This window comes from Branchiostoma floridae, chromosome 4 (genome assembly GCF_000003815.2).
Source record: "Branchiostoma floridae strain S238N-H82 chromosome 4, Bfl_VNyyK, whole genome shotgun sequence".
In the NCBI taxonomy this organism is placed as follows: domain Eukaryota; kingdom Metazoa; phylum Chordata; class Leptocardii; order Amphioxiformes; family Branchiostomatidae; genus Branchiostoma; species Branchiostoma floridae.
The window spans coordinates 20,375,151-20,393,697 of record NC_049982.1 but is presented as its reverse complement, the minus strand read 5'-3'; the positions used below and the strand labels follow the sequence as shown (position 1 = coordinate 20,393,697).

Below are 18,547 nucleotides of genomic sequence, written 5' to 3'. Positions count from 1 at the left end.
TAAAAATTTTTGTCTATTCTGTAAAGTAAGCCTTGGCCCCGTCGTTTATAGTATTGTATTGGTTGGCATGGTAAACTGATGTAACGTTAGCCCGTCTAACGCCCGTTGATATACAACGTTTTGTACGAGGTCATATATTTTTTAACTTAAAGCAAATCAAGCAGTTCAATATCCTTAAAGAGCTTAAGTTAAAATCTCGTTAACCCATGGAAACGAGACCAGACTTCGGCAAATTGTCAGGTCATGAAACGTTAGCCCATGGACCAAGGGCACGATATCGTTTTGAGTAAAATGCACTTTTTCTCCTCATCGCCAGGTGCCGCTGCTGTTGTATGTGAGGTCTGACATCATCAGGGCAGGTCAGTGTGTACGGGGGGGGGGGTGTTTACTCGTATATTTAGGCACATTCTCAATAACATAACCAGTAAAACGATCGCTAACGTTATCAGTGTATTCCTAATTCAGGTTTTATCAAATGGCTTGCAGCAAGACGTACGCAAGTGAACGTAGTCGTTCATTTAGTCCGGAAGCCTTTGATGGGGAGGGGGGCAGCTGTTTTTGCTAAAAAAATGGCATTTGATGTGATGAATCATGTATCTACTAGTATGCATACTGCTGGTAAGGGTTACCATTATACACATGGAATAATGTAAGCTCTACGTCCGATGTGTAGTTAGGTAGAACAACTTTATTGCACGACAATTGTACATAACAAAATTAGTAATGCTCTCGTCATCATTCATTTTTCAACCTCCTTGATCTCTAATATGTAGAGTAGTGCATGACGTACTATAACGTTACTATAGATTCGAAGTTTATTTAGAAGGTACCACTTCGTGCCTGCTGTATCTATTTCCAGGATGACTGTGTTCAACCTGTATATATTTGACCGCAATGGGACCTGTCTTCACTACAGCGAGTGGAACAGGAAGAAACAACCCGGCATGTCCAGGGAAGAGGTGATACTGTAGATGCATTTAAGTTCGAGGGGATTTAATTTCTCGGTAGCGGGAAAAAGAACTTTTCGCAGTGGTTTTAAGTAAGCAGCTGCACTATGTACTGTAGTCTCTTACTGCCATGGAAAAATGTTTGTGGTGGTTTTAAGTTCGCAGTGAAGTGGCCACCACGAAAACCTGAACATTAAACTGATGCAAAAGTTTCTGCATTTACAGTATTATCCATACCAACTGCTAAAGCTCCCTTTTGGCAACTCCTTGGGGGTGGAGCCTTTAGTGTAGTGCTACAACTGACTTGAAAATACCTCTTGTGTATTGCCAGGAAATGTTTTGTTTTGGTTTTTGCTAACCTTCCTTTATTTCATTGCCAGGAATTCAAGTTAATGTATGGAATGCTGTTTTCCATCAAGTCCTTCATCAGCAGACTGTCACCTACAGACTAGTATCCTTTTTAGAAGTTCTTGGGTGCCGTTTTACAGTGAAAAATGTGACAAAGTGGATGCATTCTTTCTTATGACCATTTCGGTCCTTAAAGTTTCTCTATAACATGGTCCAGCTAACTGTTTCTCTGTCTGCAGTTGCTAGGCTGAGATACAGAGTGTTGGGTTTGAATCAAATCTAATATTCATCTGCATAATCACATACAGGATACAAAATGTATTCTTATTTTATGACAATGATGTTTGTTAAATCTTGACAATGTTTTATTAGTCAAGTTGTGAAGTACCAAATAAAGTAATCCAGATTGTGTTGAGCCATATACTAATAACAAGATCATTTATTATCAGAGTATCTTTGATTATCGTTAATTGACTAGCCTGGTTGCCATGCAAGAGTTAATTTTCTTGAACTTGTATGGAGTTAGTGGACATTCCTGGTGAATCTCAGTGTGATATATTCGGTTGGTGTTTCCCTTGACAAGATCACAGTAAGGATGGTTTCCTGAATTACCAGACCAACAAATACAAACTGCATTTCTACGAGACGCCCAGTGGGCTGAAGTTTGTGATGAACACAGACCTGGCAGCAGGGAACATGAGAGAAACACTACATCAGATCTACAGCAGTGTAAGTCCAGTATAGAACATTACATGTAGCATATAGGAAAACACTATATCAGATCTACAGTAGTGCAAGTCCAGTATAGAACATCACATGTAGCATATAGGAAAACACTACATCAGATCTACAGCAGTGTAAGTTCAGTATAGAACATCACATGTAGCATATAGGAAAACACTACATCAGATCTACAGCAGTGTAAGTTCAGTATAGAACATCACATGTAGCATATAGGAAAACACTACATCAGATCTAAAAAGGTGTAAGTCCAGTACAGTATCACATGTAACATGTAGGAAAACACTACATCAGATCTACAGCAGTGTAAGCCATGTTGTCCAGTATAGAACACCACACATAGCATGTAGGGAAACACTACATCAGATCTACAGCAGTGTGAGTCCAGTCCAGTACATCACATGTAGTCAGGTCCTATTTGTATTGCAGTAGCTCAAATGACACTCTTTATTAGCCAATGTTATGTCAATGCTATGTGTCAAAAGCACACCCACCCAGAGAAAAGAAGTTTGCAACAGACCTGACAGATGTACCCTATGTGGCAGAGAGTGTCATTCTCATATAGTACTGTTCAGCCATAGTCAAAGCTGATGTGAATTAGGAAAATATTGACCAAAGGGTCAGAAGCTGAAAGAAGCAGAAGGTTTGCTGATAAGATGCATAGAGGGTTTGCTGAAATGATTGTCTCAGACTCGTTATTGTAAAACTCTTGAGTCTTATGACAGTCCCTTAGGTAATTGTCCCCTTATACTTCTTGCATGTAACATTTGTCCACACAGCTCAATTTTTTTGGTTTCCTTTGTGGTCTTCTTGGGCAGTTTTGACTGTGTTTGTGAATTTTTCTCATTGCAAAAGTTCTGCTGTACCTTGGATGTCCCCTCCACTAACCGTGTATATGTTGTTGTGTTTTACCAGATCTATGTGGAGTATGTAGTGAAGAACCCTCTGTATGAACTGGGACAGCCCATAGAGAGTGAGCTGTTCAAGGCCAAGTTGGACAACTTTGTCAGAGGACTGCCTATGTTTGCCACAAAGTCTTCATGATGTTAAAACAATGTTTAATCAGTGGTTATATCAATATTAATGATTTGTATTGCTACCCCTACGGCCGATAAGGCTTTGGGACTGGTGAGTTAATATTGATATGCTGTCACAATATTGAACATTCCTACAGCATTGTCATACATAATTATAACATATCCAAACTGGTTTCTGTCAGACAGCATTATGACCTCGGTGTATGGAGATATTGCGTTCATTTGTCTATGTTACTATGTTAAATGTATTTCCATATTCTAGGCATGTCTCACCACAGCATGTGAGGTAGTAAAGAACAAACTGGTCTCACCCCAGACCGACAGGAACTGAAGGTTGTAACAGGCAGTGTAGTTTAGAGCTGGCAGGATTAGTAATTTATTAACCTTTCTGACATAAGAACTTGGTAAACATGAACCGTCTTGGGGGAAGAAAACAAGGCTCAAATATGTTGTAATTGTTATCTGCATCCTTGTGTATTTTTAATCTAACTAATGGGGTATCTGTTTATGCATCATCAAGTTCTTTTATACTTGTTCTATACATGCAAATGTACAGTACTTGTCTTTGTCCTTGTGAACAACTATGCTATTGGTCACAAACAAGACTACCCATGTAATGATAAGGCATTTTCAATCTGTATGTGTATATGTAATGTTATATGTATACTTTTCTTTGTGTATAAAGAAGTCTCCATAACAATAAATTGAAGGTTGATGATGTTCAGTTGTTCAGTATGTTGTGCATTGTTTTCAATCTCGAGAAAGGGAAGATTCCAAAAAGAAGTGATATGAAAGGTTGATGTGTGAACATGATGTTTTTATCGTTGAGGACATTTATTAGTTACGTATGTGCATCAAGCAGTGACTACTTTTTAGAGGTAAACACATGTACTCCAAATTGGAGACTACAATACTCACACATGTTACTACTTACTTACTTGTTACTTGATAAGGTCTCTTCATCACAAGTGGCCTGCATCCAGGAGTTTGTGTCTCTTGCGTACCATCCTTTGCCATTCCAGGCAATTCTGGGCCATCTTTTCTGCGTCACACAGCTTCAGATTGTTGTTTCCTGTGGTCATTCTGGCATTTTCAGGGGCAATGTTTATCCATGTCTCTCTGGGTCTCCCCCTGGATATCTTCCCATAGTTTCGGCCCCCGGATTCCAGTCCAGGAGCAAGCCTTTCTTTAGGCTTAAGGCGTGGCCCAGCCACCTGAGTCTGCTGGCTGCAACAAAAGCTTCAATGTTCGTTGTTTCTGTCTGTTGGAACACGCTTATGTCGGAGACATGATGAAACCATCAAACACGCAAAATCCTTCTGAGACAGCGCTGGTGGAACACTTCTATGTTACTACAGTGTGGCTGAAAAGAGGTAAACCTCTTTATAGTTCATAATATGGTTTGTAAAAGTATAAAATGTTAAGTGTGTCAGTGAAAATTGGCTGTATAGGCCCTTAGATGTGGGCATGACATTGAAGTTAAAACAATTCAACAAAAGAGAACCCTATTTCCCTGCATACCATTGTTTCTTTCTTCTTCATGATTAATGATCTGTCACTTTGAACATCGGACGTAAAACCTTGCTTTGACTTAGAATATGCCCTCATCACCTTCACAATGTTTATTGAGCGGTGTCAGGTGTTGGGAGCCAAAAATCGTGACACAAACAGACAGCTAGCTAGGTGAACGTCATGATTTTGACTCCCAATATCTGCTTGGAGATGGATGTCGTTCTTATACACATCCGTGTACTTGTGACGCTCAGGTAAACAACTTTATTTACTCTGATAGTCCGTTTACATCCGGTTTATATACAAACTGCAGTATTGGCGGCAGTGATTTTAACGTTACAGGAGAAATATTTTAGCCCAGCATCAACAGCAGATTTTGAGTCCCGATGTATCGTAAGCCGCCAGGGTTCCAGCGGACTCGGTCCAGAGTGGAACCCTTCCCAGACGACAGGAAGAACATTTTCCTGTCATGGTTTCTGACTCTGCTAGTTTTCGTCATTATCAGCATTGTTTTAACCGTCAGCCTGAGGCCGCTGTTCCATGAGGAACAACCAGTCAAAAAGGAGGTTTTAAACGCCGGGGAAAATACCACGAAAACTGGTGAGTCCGGATCACCGTTTTTCTGAAGTTGTGGAGTGATCATTCATTTCTTTATCAACCAACGAAAGAAACGCAGAAGTAATGTACTCTAGCAAATACAAATGTACGTAGCTATAATGAATCATTATGATCCACACAAAGACTTAAATGCCGATTAAGTCGATATTGGGTGCTATTTGACGCTGGTGTCACCTCTCCGAGGATGAACTGAACTGATTACCAGTTACTTCAAACATGAGATTTCGTTCTGAGAAATATTAATGCTAATTCAAAACTAAAACTTCAAATATCACGTAGCGTAGGATGAGACAGTGAAGTTGGCAAGTTAGCAAGTTTTTGACAAAAAAGCTTTCACCAAACATAGACATATGGCATGATGAGGCATTTTAATACCTGCAACTTCCAGTAGAATGTTGTGCACCTATATATTACATGGCAGGGTCTCAAGACGCCGAGGCTATAGCGAAAGGGAAGACGGGACAGTCGAGGCGGAAAGGCCAGAACAAGCGCCGTGGTAACCGCAGGGGCGACGCCTGGTAACCGTGGGGCGACGCCTGGTAACCGTGTGGGTGACGCATGGTAACCCTGGGGAAGACGCCTGCTCATCGTGCGGGTGACGCCTTGTAACAGTGGAGTGACGCCTAGTTACCATGGGGACAGTGACACACGCAATATTGATAGATTTTATGTTACCATTTTCTGCTTACTATTGTTTCGGATGGCAGCATAAGAATATCGACACAAACGTAGCAAAACCTCGTGTGGAACATATTTGAGTAGCTTCATGTGAGATATGAATTTAGCACTGCTTGTATATCAAGACATGGCGCGTCATCTCATGCTTCCCATAATTTTGTCTCCACTGTACACTTTTGATCAAGACCAACATAATATAATTTTCTTCCTTTGTTTGTCCGTTGTGAAACTCGTGTTTGTAAATAAAGTTTCAGACCATTTCCCTGTGTGGTTGAACTGACACTGACATAGCAGGTACCCGACTGTATCTTTCAGACCTTCGATATTACGACTAAGAGTCCTTGAAGAAATCAGCTGAAGGCTTGAACTTCATCAGCGTCTAGTCTTATTCCTATTTGCGAAGAGTATGAAATAGACTCGGCTGCTGTGATAGGTTTGGATGCCAGGACAGTGCTTCATTTCAAAGAAGTTATACAATCATAACTTTTTGATGTCGATAGATAAAAAAAAAACGTCGATGAAAACATAATCTCATGGACAAAGATAATTGTATAACAAACAAAAAACGAAATGTAGAAAAGTGTAAACTGGGATGATTTGGGTGACAAGATCAACGCAAGTACACGACGTTTTTTTCAGCCCCTTATCCATATGCGTGGGTCTATATAAACAGGTGCATCCGTCTCCTCAATGTTTTACCATCAACATTCAGCCATACTGATATAGCTCATGTGAGCATGCAAATGCATATCCGCTTTTGCCACGTCCTGCATAGCATTAACAAACGCTACAGAAAAGACGTGGCCACCTGGTGACAGCCACGTACCATTCGTAAGATTTTGTGATCTAGACGTAGAAGGTCAGTGTTCCTTCTTGGCTTAAGCATCTCGTTCGCAAGCTCCGTCTGCCTTTAATAGAGTTTCTTACTCATCCTGCTACTACATACGGTACGACCAAGAGTTGTGCACCGCCAGGAAAGACTAGTAGTTCCCTCAGCTCGCGTCTTATGTACAGAAGCAAGGGCCGTCCCGTTCCTCAAAAACCTTCCATAAGGTCCCCTCCGATGATCTACCAGAGGAAAGGCTCGGACCTGCTGCCCCGCAGTAGTCGGGCCAGGGTGAAGGAATACCCCGACCAGAAGTTCAGTTTCCTCGCCTGGCTGGTGTTCCTGGCCACACTCCTGGTCATTATTGTAGCCCTGATGATCAGCTTCAGGCCTTTGCTGATAGACGAACCACGTACCAACCTTCACCGTGCCAAGGGGAAAGTTGGAGATGACGGTAAACCATTTGGAATCTTTTTCTTTCCTTTAGGCCAAAACTTTTCCATGTTTGTAGAATCTGTAACGACTGATAATAAATAGGTACTTTGTATATGTAGCTCCCATTTAGACATTCTTGCAAGCAAACTTTTGTTGCAAAAACATTGATTTAAATCATTGGACTCTAGAGTGATAATCCGTAAGGCCTGTACTACCTTTAATGTATTATTGCAGTTGTCCACACTGATTTGTTGACTAGTAGTACGGGGCAGCCAACATAGTGATCATTTTCAAGTAGTTTGGCCTTGGACGTTTGTCAATAAACACTTTTTCTAAAGATCGGTACCAATACTGAGGGGACCATTTCCACCCTACAGGCTCAGGAGAGGGGGTGGCATTGAGGAGACAGGCGAGCAAAGGGAGGGATGGGTATGCGTTAACGTAATTGTTGGGGCACGAAAAAGCACTGAATAATCCGTGTGTATATATTTATGTATATATGTATATATATGTAATCTGGCTCATCTGAACGTCTGCAGCTGACTACAAATCAGATCATACAGAGGGGGTAGAAGAAGCCGTGGAGAAGGCAGGGACCGACGAGCAGCAGACTGAGGATGCCACAGCTCAGCAAACCATCCCAGCCCCTGGCGAACTGGCAGGGGACGACACAGACACGGGGGAAGTGGATGAGGCAGCGCAAACGGACGACCTGCAAGAACCGCCGAAGCACGAACATGTACAGGAGGAGCAACAACAACAACGCCTGTTATACGAACAACAACACCAACACCAAGAACCAAAAGATAATCTGCCCACTGACGCTGACAAAGGACCGACGCGCGCCAAGTACGTTGACCCGTCGAAGCCGGCTGAGCCCGTGCTCGCCTTTCCGAAGGACACGGGGCGTTTGGCAGGAATGATAAGCTACCACCAAGTCATCCCTGACGTTATGGATCAGGCCCCAACTGCCCTGCTACACGTAAGTCAAATACACCAGTATGTATTCGTTTGTTTTTAGCACGTTTGATACAAGACCAGAACAGACAAAAAGACACATCATGCCCAGAGACAAGCTAGACTACACTCACTAACCCTGTAGGACAAGCAGGTATTACAGAATTTGCTAGGTAAAATCCCCTACATCATTTTACATATCAGTACAGGTGCTTGCATCAACACTTTTGTTGGGATGTGCATGCTCAACTAATGGTGAGGACGAAATGTTCAGGTTCGCCTTCAGGTATTCGTCTTCACCTTCACATGCAGCAAGATCTTATAATTGTCTTTTAAAGATTTTTTTATTCAAAATACACATAAAATGTGGTATAATGACGTCATTCTGCTTTCGTCTTGCTTTTAGGTCTGGTTTGCTGAGAATAAAGTTGACGTCGGGAGTGAAGTTCAGCCACAAGATGTAAGTATGGATAATACACAGACACATAACTACTCATGATGCGTGTAATAAGCAGTCTAGTCATGTACAACCCACCCATAAACCTTCAACATTTTTTTGCTAACTCACATTATAGTCATAGGCTGTCAAACGATTACATGTATGATGTTATAGAATGTTCAAGCGGGCTCAGACAGAACAAACCGCCGAAAAGGGTCTTGTCCGTACCATTAACAAGACAGCTGTATAGTTTACAGGCGCGCTTGTCCCAATAATGTCATCCGTTCGCAATAAGGCGTTGATATCAAAGTGCCTAGTTGCGTGAAAATGTGCTTTGCAGTGCTTGATGGCCATCTGAAAATAATACTCACCAGAAGTGCATGTGATTGCATTTTCCTTCGCGAATAGTTTTATACGGTTGATGAATTACTAAATCTCAGAATTCTTTACACACGACCAACGATTTACATGCGGCCAACGTTTCCACGACCGTCTGCTATACGTTGATTTTTTGTTTATTTTGAATAAAGAACTTTGTCATGTAATTGTAATTCTCCTTTGTACATTCTTCAGTTGACAGAAATGCCCACACGGCTGTGGTGGCAGACCACTCAAGGTCGACTATACACCTTAGTCATGACAGGTTAGTACGTGTGGAATATTACATGATGAGATAACAATTAATAACACTTCTTTATACAACCCACAGGAGCAAGGAAATTATCTTTTCTAAGTACTAAGCCTGTACTTTAGGAGTCTTTTATTTGATTGAACTGACTTGCAAAGCCATTGGCAAAGCAAGAAACAAAACTGCCATCAACAACAGCCTGCAATATTTTTCTGTTGGCAGATGGTTTTATTTGGCAACGCCTCAGGGGTGGAGGTATTTTTCTTCCTGGCCACACTCATCCTTGCTTTTTACAGGTCTGGACAATCCCTCCCGTGCCAACCCCATCTTTCGAGAGTACTACCACCTGATAATTGGGAACATTGAAGCCAACCCCGGGGGCGAGCAGGTTCCCTTGGAGACAGGGGATGTTATTGCAGAGTACCTGGCCCCAAGCCCCAACAGGAACACCGGGCTTCACCGTTACATCATCATGGTGTTCGAGCAGCCGCGTCGCCTGGAATTTGATGAACCCAGGATGAAAAAAACTGACAAGAAAAGGTTTGAGTCATTTTCAAAATTTGTGTATTACTTGACTCAGACAATCTTAAATAGACATTGAAAAAAAACTCATGATAGGCTTGTAGATTGTAACTGTATAAAGGTTATATGTAATGCTTCAGTGCTATAATTGTAACGTTTGATGGTGCTCAGAGGCCTTTTGTAGCCTCGTCCAGCCTTGTTGTCACTTCCCAAAGGACTACACTTTGGGGAGCGACAAAAGACACAAGGATGGACTCCAGGCTAAGCCTTTTGATTTGCACATAATCCATTTCTGATTAAAACTTTAAAAAATATGTCAGTTTTAATATGGTAAATCTATTTGTCTAAATTTCTGGTTGTTCACACAAATGTATGAATGCTGCCAACAGAGAACTTTAACTTATTGTGATGTTCCAAACAACTTGTCTTTTACAGAGCCAGATTCAAAACCAAGGACTTCGCTGCAAAGTACAGTCTCCCTCCCCCTGTTGCTGGCATTGTGTTCCTCTCCCAGTGGAATATTAATAACAAACGTACTGCACAACAGGGTAACAAACAGGGCTAGACATGACAAGCACCAGTAAGGTAGTAGTTATTAAGCATTAACTTTGTAGGTCCAATAATATAAGCAAAGCACACTTATTCTGTTGAGAACTAATTGATGGTATAAAATACCACCCATAAATGAATTATGTACATGTAGCTGTTTAGGAGACAAAATAATTTCTTTTCTTTTGGGGTTTCTAGTTGTACAACTGTGTTAAATCTACTCATTCGTTGAATAAATAGAGTGCTTGAGAACAGCTGTGTTTAATTTCAAAACCAGTGTAACGTTTCACTTATAACAATGTTGTTGTTGAAGGTAGAAAGCTAGTTTTTCTCATCATTTTGACATTGCCGCCTTCGAGCTAAGATGGTGCTCACAATCAAATGCCTTGCTTTATATAAATGGCTAAACCAGTAGCACATGTAGCTTGTGGGCCTGAACTTTGTGTCATCCCCACATACTTGCCATATATTGCATTTGACACAACTGTTGTGCAATAAACTTTAATTTTCTTCTTCTTACAAATAAGTTGATAAACGTCCCCATTTGTCAGGTCTAATGAATTCATAACCATATACATGTACATGGACTAGACAAAGGCATAAAGTTGGACAATAACTTTACATGTAATTACACCAAGGTTTTGCTAATCTAGCAGCTCTTCCATCTCAAGTCTGGTTTCTGGTTAACCTATGGGATATACTGTGCATGTGTTCAGTAACTAGTAAGAAAATGACATGACACTATGTATTAGTGTTAAAGGTACACACAAGAGAGTGGCAACACATAACAATACTTACAAAATGTATACTGAACAATAGCAACATTTCTTACATTAAAATGTTCAAGATATGATGAAATTTCCTGTCTGTCATGGCTTGCTGCATTTGTCTACATTCAAGCTGAATATCATTTAGCAAAGCTACAATTTTGCATGTCTGTGTAACTTACTGTAAGCAATGCATGTTAAAAACTGCTGAGGCTCTTAATATAGTCTACTGACAAATAAAGAACATAAAACAACATGCAACTTTTGCCTTTTCTTAAGTTGTGGAATAAAAAAAAAGTATATGCATATTTCAGAACGTACAATAGAGAGCTTTTTCTGAAAGTGTAATCCACATATCCTATTAAGATATCACAATAAAATACCATATGTCGACATGATTGATAAGTACCGATTGATGCCCTTGGTATGTGGTATGCTCAAGGATTCAGCTCCAGTGCTTTTACGATATCAACATTAACTTAAAATTTGTACGGACATTTAACGCTAACAAAACATGAAAAACAAAGTATCTGGAATGCCTTTGGCCCCTTGGTTAAGATATGGCTCAAATTCTGATAAACAAGAAAGCTTCTGAAAAAAGCTGGCCGGTGCGTATTTTGGAAAAAGCCTGGATGTTAAACAAAATCACACGAAAAAAGAGCTTTTAAACATCGAATTACTGAATTGGTCTTTCTTCTATTAAAAAACCACTACATGAGATTTGTCTAACAAAGAAAAAAAAATTTAGCAAGTGGGGTTCGAACCTACAATCTACGGAAGATAGGTACCGTGCTGTAGACCGCTCGGCCACGCTGGCTCGATTACGCAATTGCACGTATAGAAGGGCTATTTCGTTAAAGTGACCGATCCATGCATCCATACAACCGCTTCTCCCGTCTCATACATAGCCGGTGCTACGCACCGGCAAAAATCTTAACAGCAAGAGATGGTAGAATTCAACAGTTTAACCAAACAAATTGGTGTACGGTAAGATCATTTTGTGTATTAACAGATCTTTATGTAAAATAAACAAAGAAAATTTGTACATCATATGTTGTTAATAGGTAAGGGGTAGAAGGAACTAAGAGTCTATCCAGAGCCCCCTACACCCAAAAAGACATCTCCAAGCAACTTTACTGGTGGTATTAGAAAGTATCATTAGCCAGCCAACAAGTGTTTATTAGCCAACAATGCCTAATAGACACTGCTTGGTGGGCTGTTGATCTATCTTTGATGCTATCTTATGCCACTGGTAAATCTGCTTGGAGATTACCCAAATGGTCACAAGAGGCCTTATTATACTGGGCACTTATCAAATGCATGCATCATTAAGTTCTATAGTACAGTATGTACATACATGAATAATAAAAACTCATCTATGACTTGTCAAGGTAACATTGTGTCCAGACTGTGACTCACAATTTTATCTACAGGAAGCCAAATCAAGCTCTAAGCCAAGACCATGCTGCAGCTTGAAATCACCACGGGTGCATTTCAGTCCTCATGTGCATAGTGCAAACTTGCTTATTTTTTCATGCCTGCATAAAGCTGGGGAACCCAGTCGTCCCATTGAGCTTGGAAAAAGTTGCCAGCTACAGGGTTGCCCAGCTTGTACTTGGTAGCAAACACTTTGGTCTTGAACTTGCCCCTGTACAGGAAGAGAATTAACAAACAACTATTGCAGCATGATATTTTCAAGTTTTCAGACAGTTACACAATGTACTGTAATTTCTACATGAATAACGACAGTATGCTGCTAGACAATGTTCCATAGCTAAGTACCTTAAAAATTAATCAGAAAACATTTCCTAACATTCTTTGAGGTGAAGACTTGAATGTGTAGTCTAACATGTACTTGAGAAACAAGTACACTAAAATACAAAGACATCCTAGCACAACTAATGTGCAGACCAAACAGACTAGAGACATACCTATCTTTGCCATCCAGCAAAGGCAAAAATATCAAACACTACAATTCAATGTTACATGTATGGAACTGCTGACCTGTTTGCTGTGGAATCGTTAGGCAGTCTGCTCTCGTTACACGTCAGTTTCCCCCGCTGCTGATACACCAGGAAGACGTAGCGGTGGAGTCCCGACTCTTTGGGAGGGGCAGCGCCGATGTAGTCCGTGAGAACCTCTCCCCGACCAAGGTCGTTCCCTGGGATATTGACTATAAGCCAGTGATGCCACTCCCGAAACTTGGGGTTGGACCGATTGGGAGCATCTGGGTCTGTTGCAAGAACAAAACAGTCAAAAGCTCTGGAAAGGTATGTATAATGACTTAAAATATTTATGTATCTACTACTTGGTGCTGACCAAACAAAAATCCTGTGTCTTACGAAAGTTCCTTCACCATTAGAAGGTGGGAGAATACTTTATGAATGAAGAAATAGAAGTTTGCAGGCCATCTGGCCTTTGTAACTGGTCTAACCTGTCATGATGAGAGTGTAAAGATAACCTTCCTCTGCTGCCCAGGTCACTTGGGGAGGGCTCTTCACCTGGTGCAGAAGTCATTTTTTGAAAAGGTTAATACAACTGTAACTGGCTTCATCCTGCTCTAGCTATTGCTAAAACAGTACAGAATTTTAAGTGGAAAATCATCATGAAAAATGCTTGATTAAAATAGCTTACATAGATTGTACCAATGTCAGTCAGGTTTTAGGGTACATGGATATACATAACAGATTTAAAATGAAAGTTTCCTCAACTTAGTGTATCTATATTTCAGAGCAATCACACATTGAAATGCTGAAGCAAGATTAACTATGGATTACTTGTTTAACAATTAAGACTACAATTAAATTTTGATCAAAACCTTTTAAGCATATATCTTGATTTACCTGAGTTGGGGTCAGCTCATTTCCAAAGTCAACAATAATGGTGTTGCCTTCATATGTCACCTGAAATAGTGATAATGGGAAGATCTCAAAATAGGCTTTCCATGTCTGAGCAAAGGCTCAAATTCACAAAACAAGCACAGATCCCAAAATGAAATTACATTTGTACTAATATCATATCATCGTTTGAAATTATATTGTGATACTATGAACCTGAGAATTTCATAGCAAACACCTGAATAACATATTAGATAAAACTTAAAAGAGGTTCTAAAACACTCTTGATACTATATCAGGTATGGTTACTGGTACTAAAACATCACTATATATAAACAATATATTGGTACAGATCAGAATGCATTACAGCTGCTGTCTCTGTTGGGGGATTGTCCACAATGTCAGGAACTATCCCATTCTTTAGGAAGGCATCAGCAGCCATGTTTCCAGTCAGCTCCACTGGGCTTCTGGAAAATATGACAATCGAATAGTACAGAGAAAACAGATGGTTTTGAAGTGTTGTGTTTGCTGCACATTTAATACAGATATGAATATGGAGTATGGCTACAAATACTAAAGGTCAAGTACTGAAAAGCAGAACACCAAAAATAAATGTACCTCCCTTAGTAAATGTGTTGGGATATTACTAGTATATTGTTATGAAATGATTAATTTTGATGGTTCAACAAGGAGATCACAAGTTGCAGTACTGTAAAAAATTTTTTTACAAAAGCTGCATCTTATCAACTGCTATAGGAATCAGAATGTTAGAGAATGATAAAGAAAGATCTTCATCATTCTTAGGAGGAAATAGAAATCCATAGCCATAGGACATGTGCTGAGAAAAGATGAAAAGAAAAGAATGTAACTTTAGAACAGCACTTTATTGGATACCCGTAGAGAAGAGGAAACAAGGACAACCTAGGGTCACCTGGCAGAGAACAGTGGCAAAAGAGATGTGGAGTTTCAACCAGACATGGGATAGCACCCAGAGAGTAGACCAAGACAGAAGGAAATGGACGGCTTTTGTTGTATTAAACGTAACATGACAACTAAAAGTCAAAAGTACACAACCGGATGAGAATATATTGGGTCTGGAAAAGTAATTGTAAAAAGTAAAAGAGAGGAATTAGACAATCAAATAGAAATGTTGAGAGAAAGAAGATACTTGTGAAAGGAGCTTGCATGGTAGAGAAAGACTAGATATACTTACATGTACATGGAATTAAATTGCATTCTTGGCAGTTTTTGTCAGATGCTTTGGGAAAATCTTTAAAACATGTATCAACACGCAAGTGCTCTTGTCGGGTGCATACTTCTCGCACAGCAATATCTTCACCTTGAGCAATTATAAGTTGACCTTTAGCATGCTAACTTATAAGTGCACAATTAAACTACATCTTTGCAGATTGGCACGCGTAGAAAGATAAAGGTTAACAACATTAGTATTCAACATTTGGGTCACCTCAGGTCACCAGCACCAAGTCATCTCCAAAATCAATACAAAATGCAGTTGTACTGGAGCTCTATTCAGAAGCTGGTGAAGAGCAAGACTGATCTTAATGATGGTTAAGTTGCAATACTAATCAAAATCACCAGGGGATGTTTCATCCTCTCACCTGGCCCCAGGCTTTGAGCCTGAATTTCCCATCAACCTGCCAAAACTGCCCTGGCTCCCTGAAAAAGATCATCACATAACTCTCCAATAGGGAAAGAGAATTCAAAGAACACATGTATAGGAGAAATAATACTGCAAAGCAAGTGGAAATCAAAAACAAATTCAGACTGAGAGTGAATTAAAAGAGGGCATTTTTGTATCATGCAGCTACGCTAAATTTGGAAAGCTGGCTATGATTTATGCTGAATTCAGGTAAAATGCACTGATTTCTCTTGATCAGTTTAATGTAAGAGATTTTGAGCAGTCTGGCTACAAACTCCCGTGCTTTCATTTATTGTGTAATTGTTTTATGTGTTTCTTATGTTATAATGTTGTGATGTGTCTGTTACAATGTTACAATTACATGTTATATCATTAATTGCTCCCCAGGCTTACCTCATTAACAGGTCAATGACCTGAGTTGTAATGTTCTGGTTATAGACAAATAAAGTGAAAGTGAAATAGGATAAATATAGCTGCCTATGTGCATACAGTTCCCAAGGCAAAGTTCCCAAACAAACTGTGATCATTGCTCTACATTGGCCGTTTCAGATCAATGTCACATATTTTATTACATATAACAACTTTACATGTAACGTTAAACAAACTGCATCAAGGAACATACTTTGTTATTGTTTTGTTAAGCAAGGACAGTCTGGTGTTAACAGTATATAAATGCGTTAAAGTAGACGAATTATATCATAATTATGCATGTGGGGTCTCTACTATTATGAAGACAAAATCACAGGATACGGGAAGCTCTAATTCGGACGTCACATCAAAGCTTTTTCTCAACCTTCAAAAAAATCAAATAATTATAAATGATGTCCTTGTGATGAAAATATGTCACAAGGTAACGCCCTCCTCACGACAATGCAGTAAAATCACAGGGTGATTCGTTTCACTTGGAACAACACATATCTGTGACATGCGTGAGATTCAATCATGACATTACCATGCTACAAAATCTCACCTGCCACAAACCTGGTAACCATTCTTCACGGGCCGACTTTAGGGGTGTTTTTACTGCCACCAGTTTGACTACAAAGCAGTGGCTTTTTCTGACAGCGCGCTGAGATTATCTTTGCAGCTTTCCTGATTGTCGTCCTACCCCGTAACAATTCCCCGGCACGCGCTAATTCACTGGGCGGGCGGGCAACACTCCCAGCACCGCACCAGAGATCTCACGGTGGTATGGTTACCTTCAGACTGCACGGCCCTCTCCCCAAACTCTCTGCCCCTCCTCCGAGCTCCCTCCTCTTCCTGATGATCTCGGAGGGAATGCCGAGGAGTTCTCGTGAGAAGTCGGAAGAGCCGAGAAATCCCGAGAAGTACCGAAACCATCCCGAACACTTCGCGCATGCGCAAATGGGGCTGTCGTCAATCATATGACGTCACTTCCTTGTGATACTGGGGGTTTCAAAATGGCGGAGGTGTTGTGAACTGACCTTTGGGGGATTTAAAGCGTAGAAAGCACTGTCCAAACTACGGATGAGGAGGACAAAGACGGTACAAGCTCTCCACAGTACGGAAGAAGGGTGTCTCGGACAGCTGTCTGCCATGCATTGGTTAGTGCACTTCGATCTGAAAGGGCCAAACGGGCCACATTCCTCGGTGTAATTTTCCCACTACCAAAATAGTTCGCAAATCTGTTTTGTTTGGCTCCAAATATATATCGAAGTCAGCTGCAGAAAATACTGAGTTCTGATACGGCAATCAACACTTGTTTGTTTCCTTACAGAAAGCATTGTCGATGAGCCCAAGGTCGGAAGGGAAGATTGGTGCCGTGTTTGGTTCGTCCATTGAAGAAAGAGGAATTTTCCGTATTTGCTGTGGTATGTTTTGATGAGGTGTTGCCAGTTCACGATCGACAAGGTCAGTCATCCAAAATAGATTCAAAATAAAGCTCCGCACATCATCCATCCAGAATAGATTGTTTTGCGACAGGTTTGCATGACAAGGTTTCCAGAGAGCGTCATATTTGGTAGTTGATGTGGCTGAGTTGCTGATTGTGGAGATAGGATTCCCTTTGTTAGAGTTGGAAAATCTGGTAGGCTTTGTTTTGGGGACGACTTGGTTGTGTAAGAAGGCTTCCCATCCTCACTGATTATGTCTCAACCTGACCCTGACCCTGTCGATGCAAAATGGAGCTGCGATTACTGTACATACGAAAACTGGCCTTCGGCACAAAAGTGCACCATGTGCCATGGAACAAAACCTCCACAACTCATCGCAGAGGCAGCAAAACGTGAAATAAGACAAGAGCGAGAAGCTGCACGAGAAAAGGAGAGGGACCTAGACATCTATGCTGCAGCGAGCTCGCCTGCCATGTTGATCTGTCCCACAAGCAGTATAGGCGGCACTACAAAAGCGACGAATCAAGAGGACAAGAATCTTTTAGACAAGAAAAAATGGACATGCAAAGCATGCACCTACCTCAACCAGCCTAAGGCAGTCAAGTGCACGGCATGTCTAGCGCCACGCAAGAAGTTGGCCCTTCCACCTGTGACTCAGGGTTCCGAGCCCAACAACGACCTCTTAGCAGCAAAAGCGCAATCTCGAACAAGTACGCCTCTTATACCGGGGTCTCCAGAGGCTACCAAAGCAGCAAACAATGACAAAAACAAAGCTGTATATAACTCATCTAGGACGGTTGTAAAATGGTCATGTAGTGCCTGTACATACGAGAACTGGCCCAAATCTTCAAAATGTGTGCTCTGTCATACTCCACGCCACAGAAGTCCGGAACAGAGTCCTGGGAACACATCAAACATACATGACCACGATGCAAATAACCGGCGAGGGTCAAATTACCGCCGGCGCTCCCCACCATCTTCTGCACGATCACCCACAGAGGCAAATGTCGAAATCGAGCTGGCATCTGCATCTGCGTCTGCCGGCAACAACCAACAGGAGGAGCGGCGCCTCCGACTGATACGGAACAGGATGCGTCAACAAGACTGGCTGTGGTTGAACGCGTGCGTTGGTGTGGTAGAGGGCGACCCGCAGCCTGTTCAGGTCTTTCTATCCTCCGGTGGTGATCCCGCCC

General features: G+C 41.1%; 4 protein-coding genes across 8 annotated transcripts in view; 3 read left to right on the top strand and 1 right to left on the bottom strand.

The window, feature by feature from the left end:
- Positions 1–275: 275 nt before the first annotated feature.
- LOC118414237 (trafficking protein particle complex subunit 1-like) lies at positions 276–3,805 on the top strand. The gene is made up of 5 exons (XM_035818139.1): positions 276–359; positions 860–959; positions 1,328–1,398; positions 1,886–2,024; positions 2,952–3,805. Exons 2-5 carry the CDS (start codon positions 861–863, stop codon positions 3,078–3,080), a joined length of 438 nt encoding a protein of 145 aa, XP_035674032.1. The 5' UTR covers positions 276–359; position 860; the 3' UTR covers positions 3,081–3,805.
- A 2,712-nt stretch (positions 3,806–6,517) lies between these two features.
- Positions 6,518–11,260, top strand: LOC118414092 (39S ribosomal protein L38, mitochondrial-like). Its single transcript, XM_035817861.1, has 6 exons — positions 6,518–7,161; positions 7,682–8,124; positions 8,506–8,559; positions 9,112–9,181; positions 9,463–9,706; positions 10,124–11,260. The coding sequence occupies exons 1-6, from the start codon at positions 6,888–6,890 to the stop codon at positions 10,251–10,253; spliced, it is 1,215 nt and encodes a 404-aa protein (XP_035673754.1). The 5' UTR covers positions 6,518–6,887; the 3' UTR covers positions 10,254–11,260.
- LOC118414093 (protein D2-like) lies at positions 10,483–16,917 on the bottom strand. 3 transcript variants are annotated; one of them, XM_035817863.1, is made up of 7 exons: positions 16,701–16,854; positions 15,461–15,518; positions 14,209–14,308; positions 13,848–13,907; positions 13,439–13,505; positions 13,009–13,237; positions 10,483–12,652 (listed from the first exon to the last, which is right to left on the bottom strand). In XM_035817863.1, exons 1-7 carry the CDS (start codon positions 16,840–16,842, stop codon positions 12,529–12,531), a joined length of 780 nt encoding a protein of 259 aa, XP_035673756.1. In that variant the 5' UTR covers positions 16,843–16,854; the 3' UTR covers positions 10,483–12,528. The 3 variants fall into 3 exon arrangements, with proteins under 3 accessions (XP_035673756.1, XP_035673758.1, XP_035673757.1); XM_035817865.1 differs by lacking the exon at positions 16,701–16,854 and adding an exon at positions 16,472–16,681; XM_035817864.1 differs by lacking the exons at positions 14,209–14,308; positions 15,461–15,518 and having other exon boundaries at positions 10,735–12,652; positions 16,701–16,917.
- The window catches only part of LOC118414089 (ubiquitin thioesterase zranb1-B-like), a 9,763-nt gene continuing 8,110 nt past the window's right edge, over positions 16,895–18,547 (top strand). For 2 of the 3 annotated variants that reach the window (XM_035817858.1, XM_035817856.1), the window contains exons 1-2: positions 16,895–17,066; positions 17,240–18,484. In XM_035817858.1, the coding sequence (XP_035673751.1) occupies positions 17,608–18,484 (877 nt within the window). In that variant the 5' untranslated portion in view covers positions 16,895–17,066; positions 17,240–17,607. Of the gene's footprint in view, positions 17,067–17,239; positions 18,517–18,547 lie in introns of all 3 variants that reach the window. The other variant, XM_035817857.1, reaches the window with a different exon arrangement.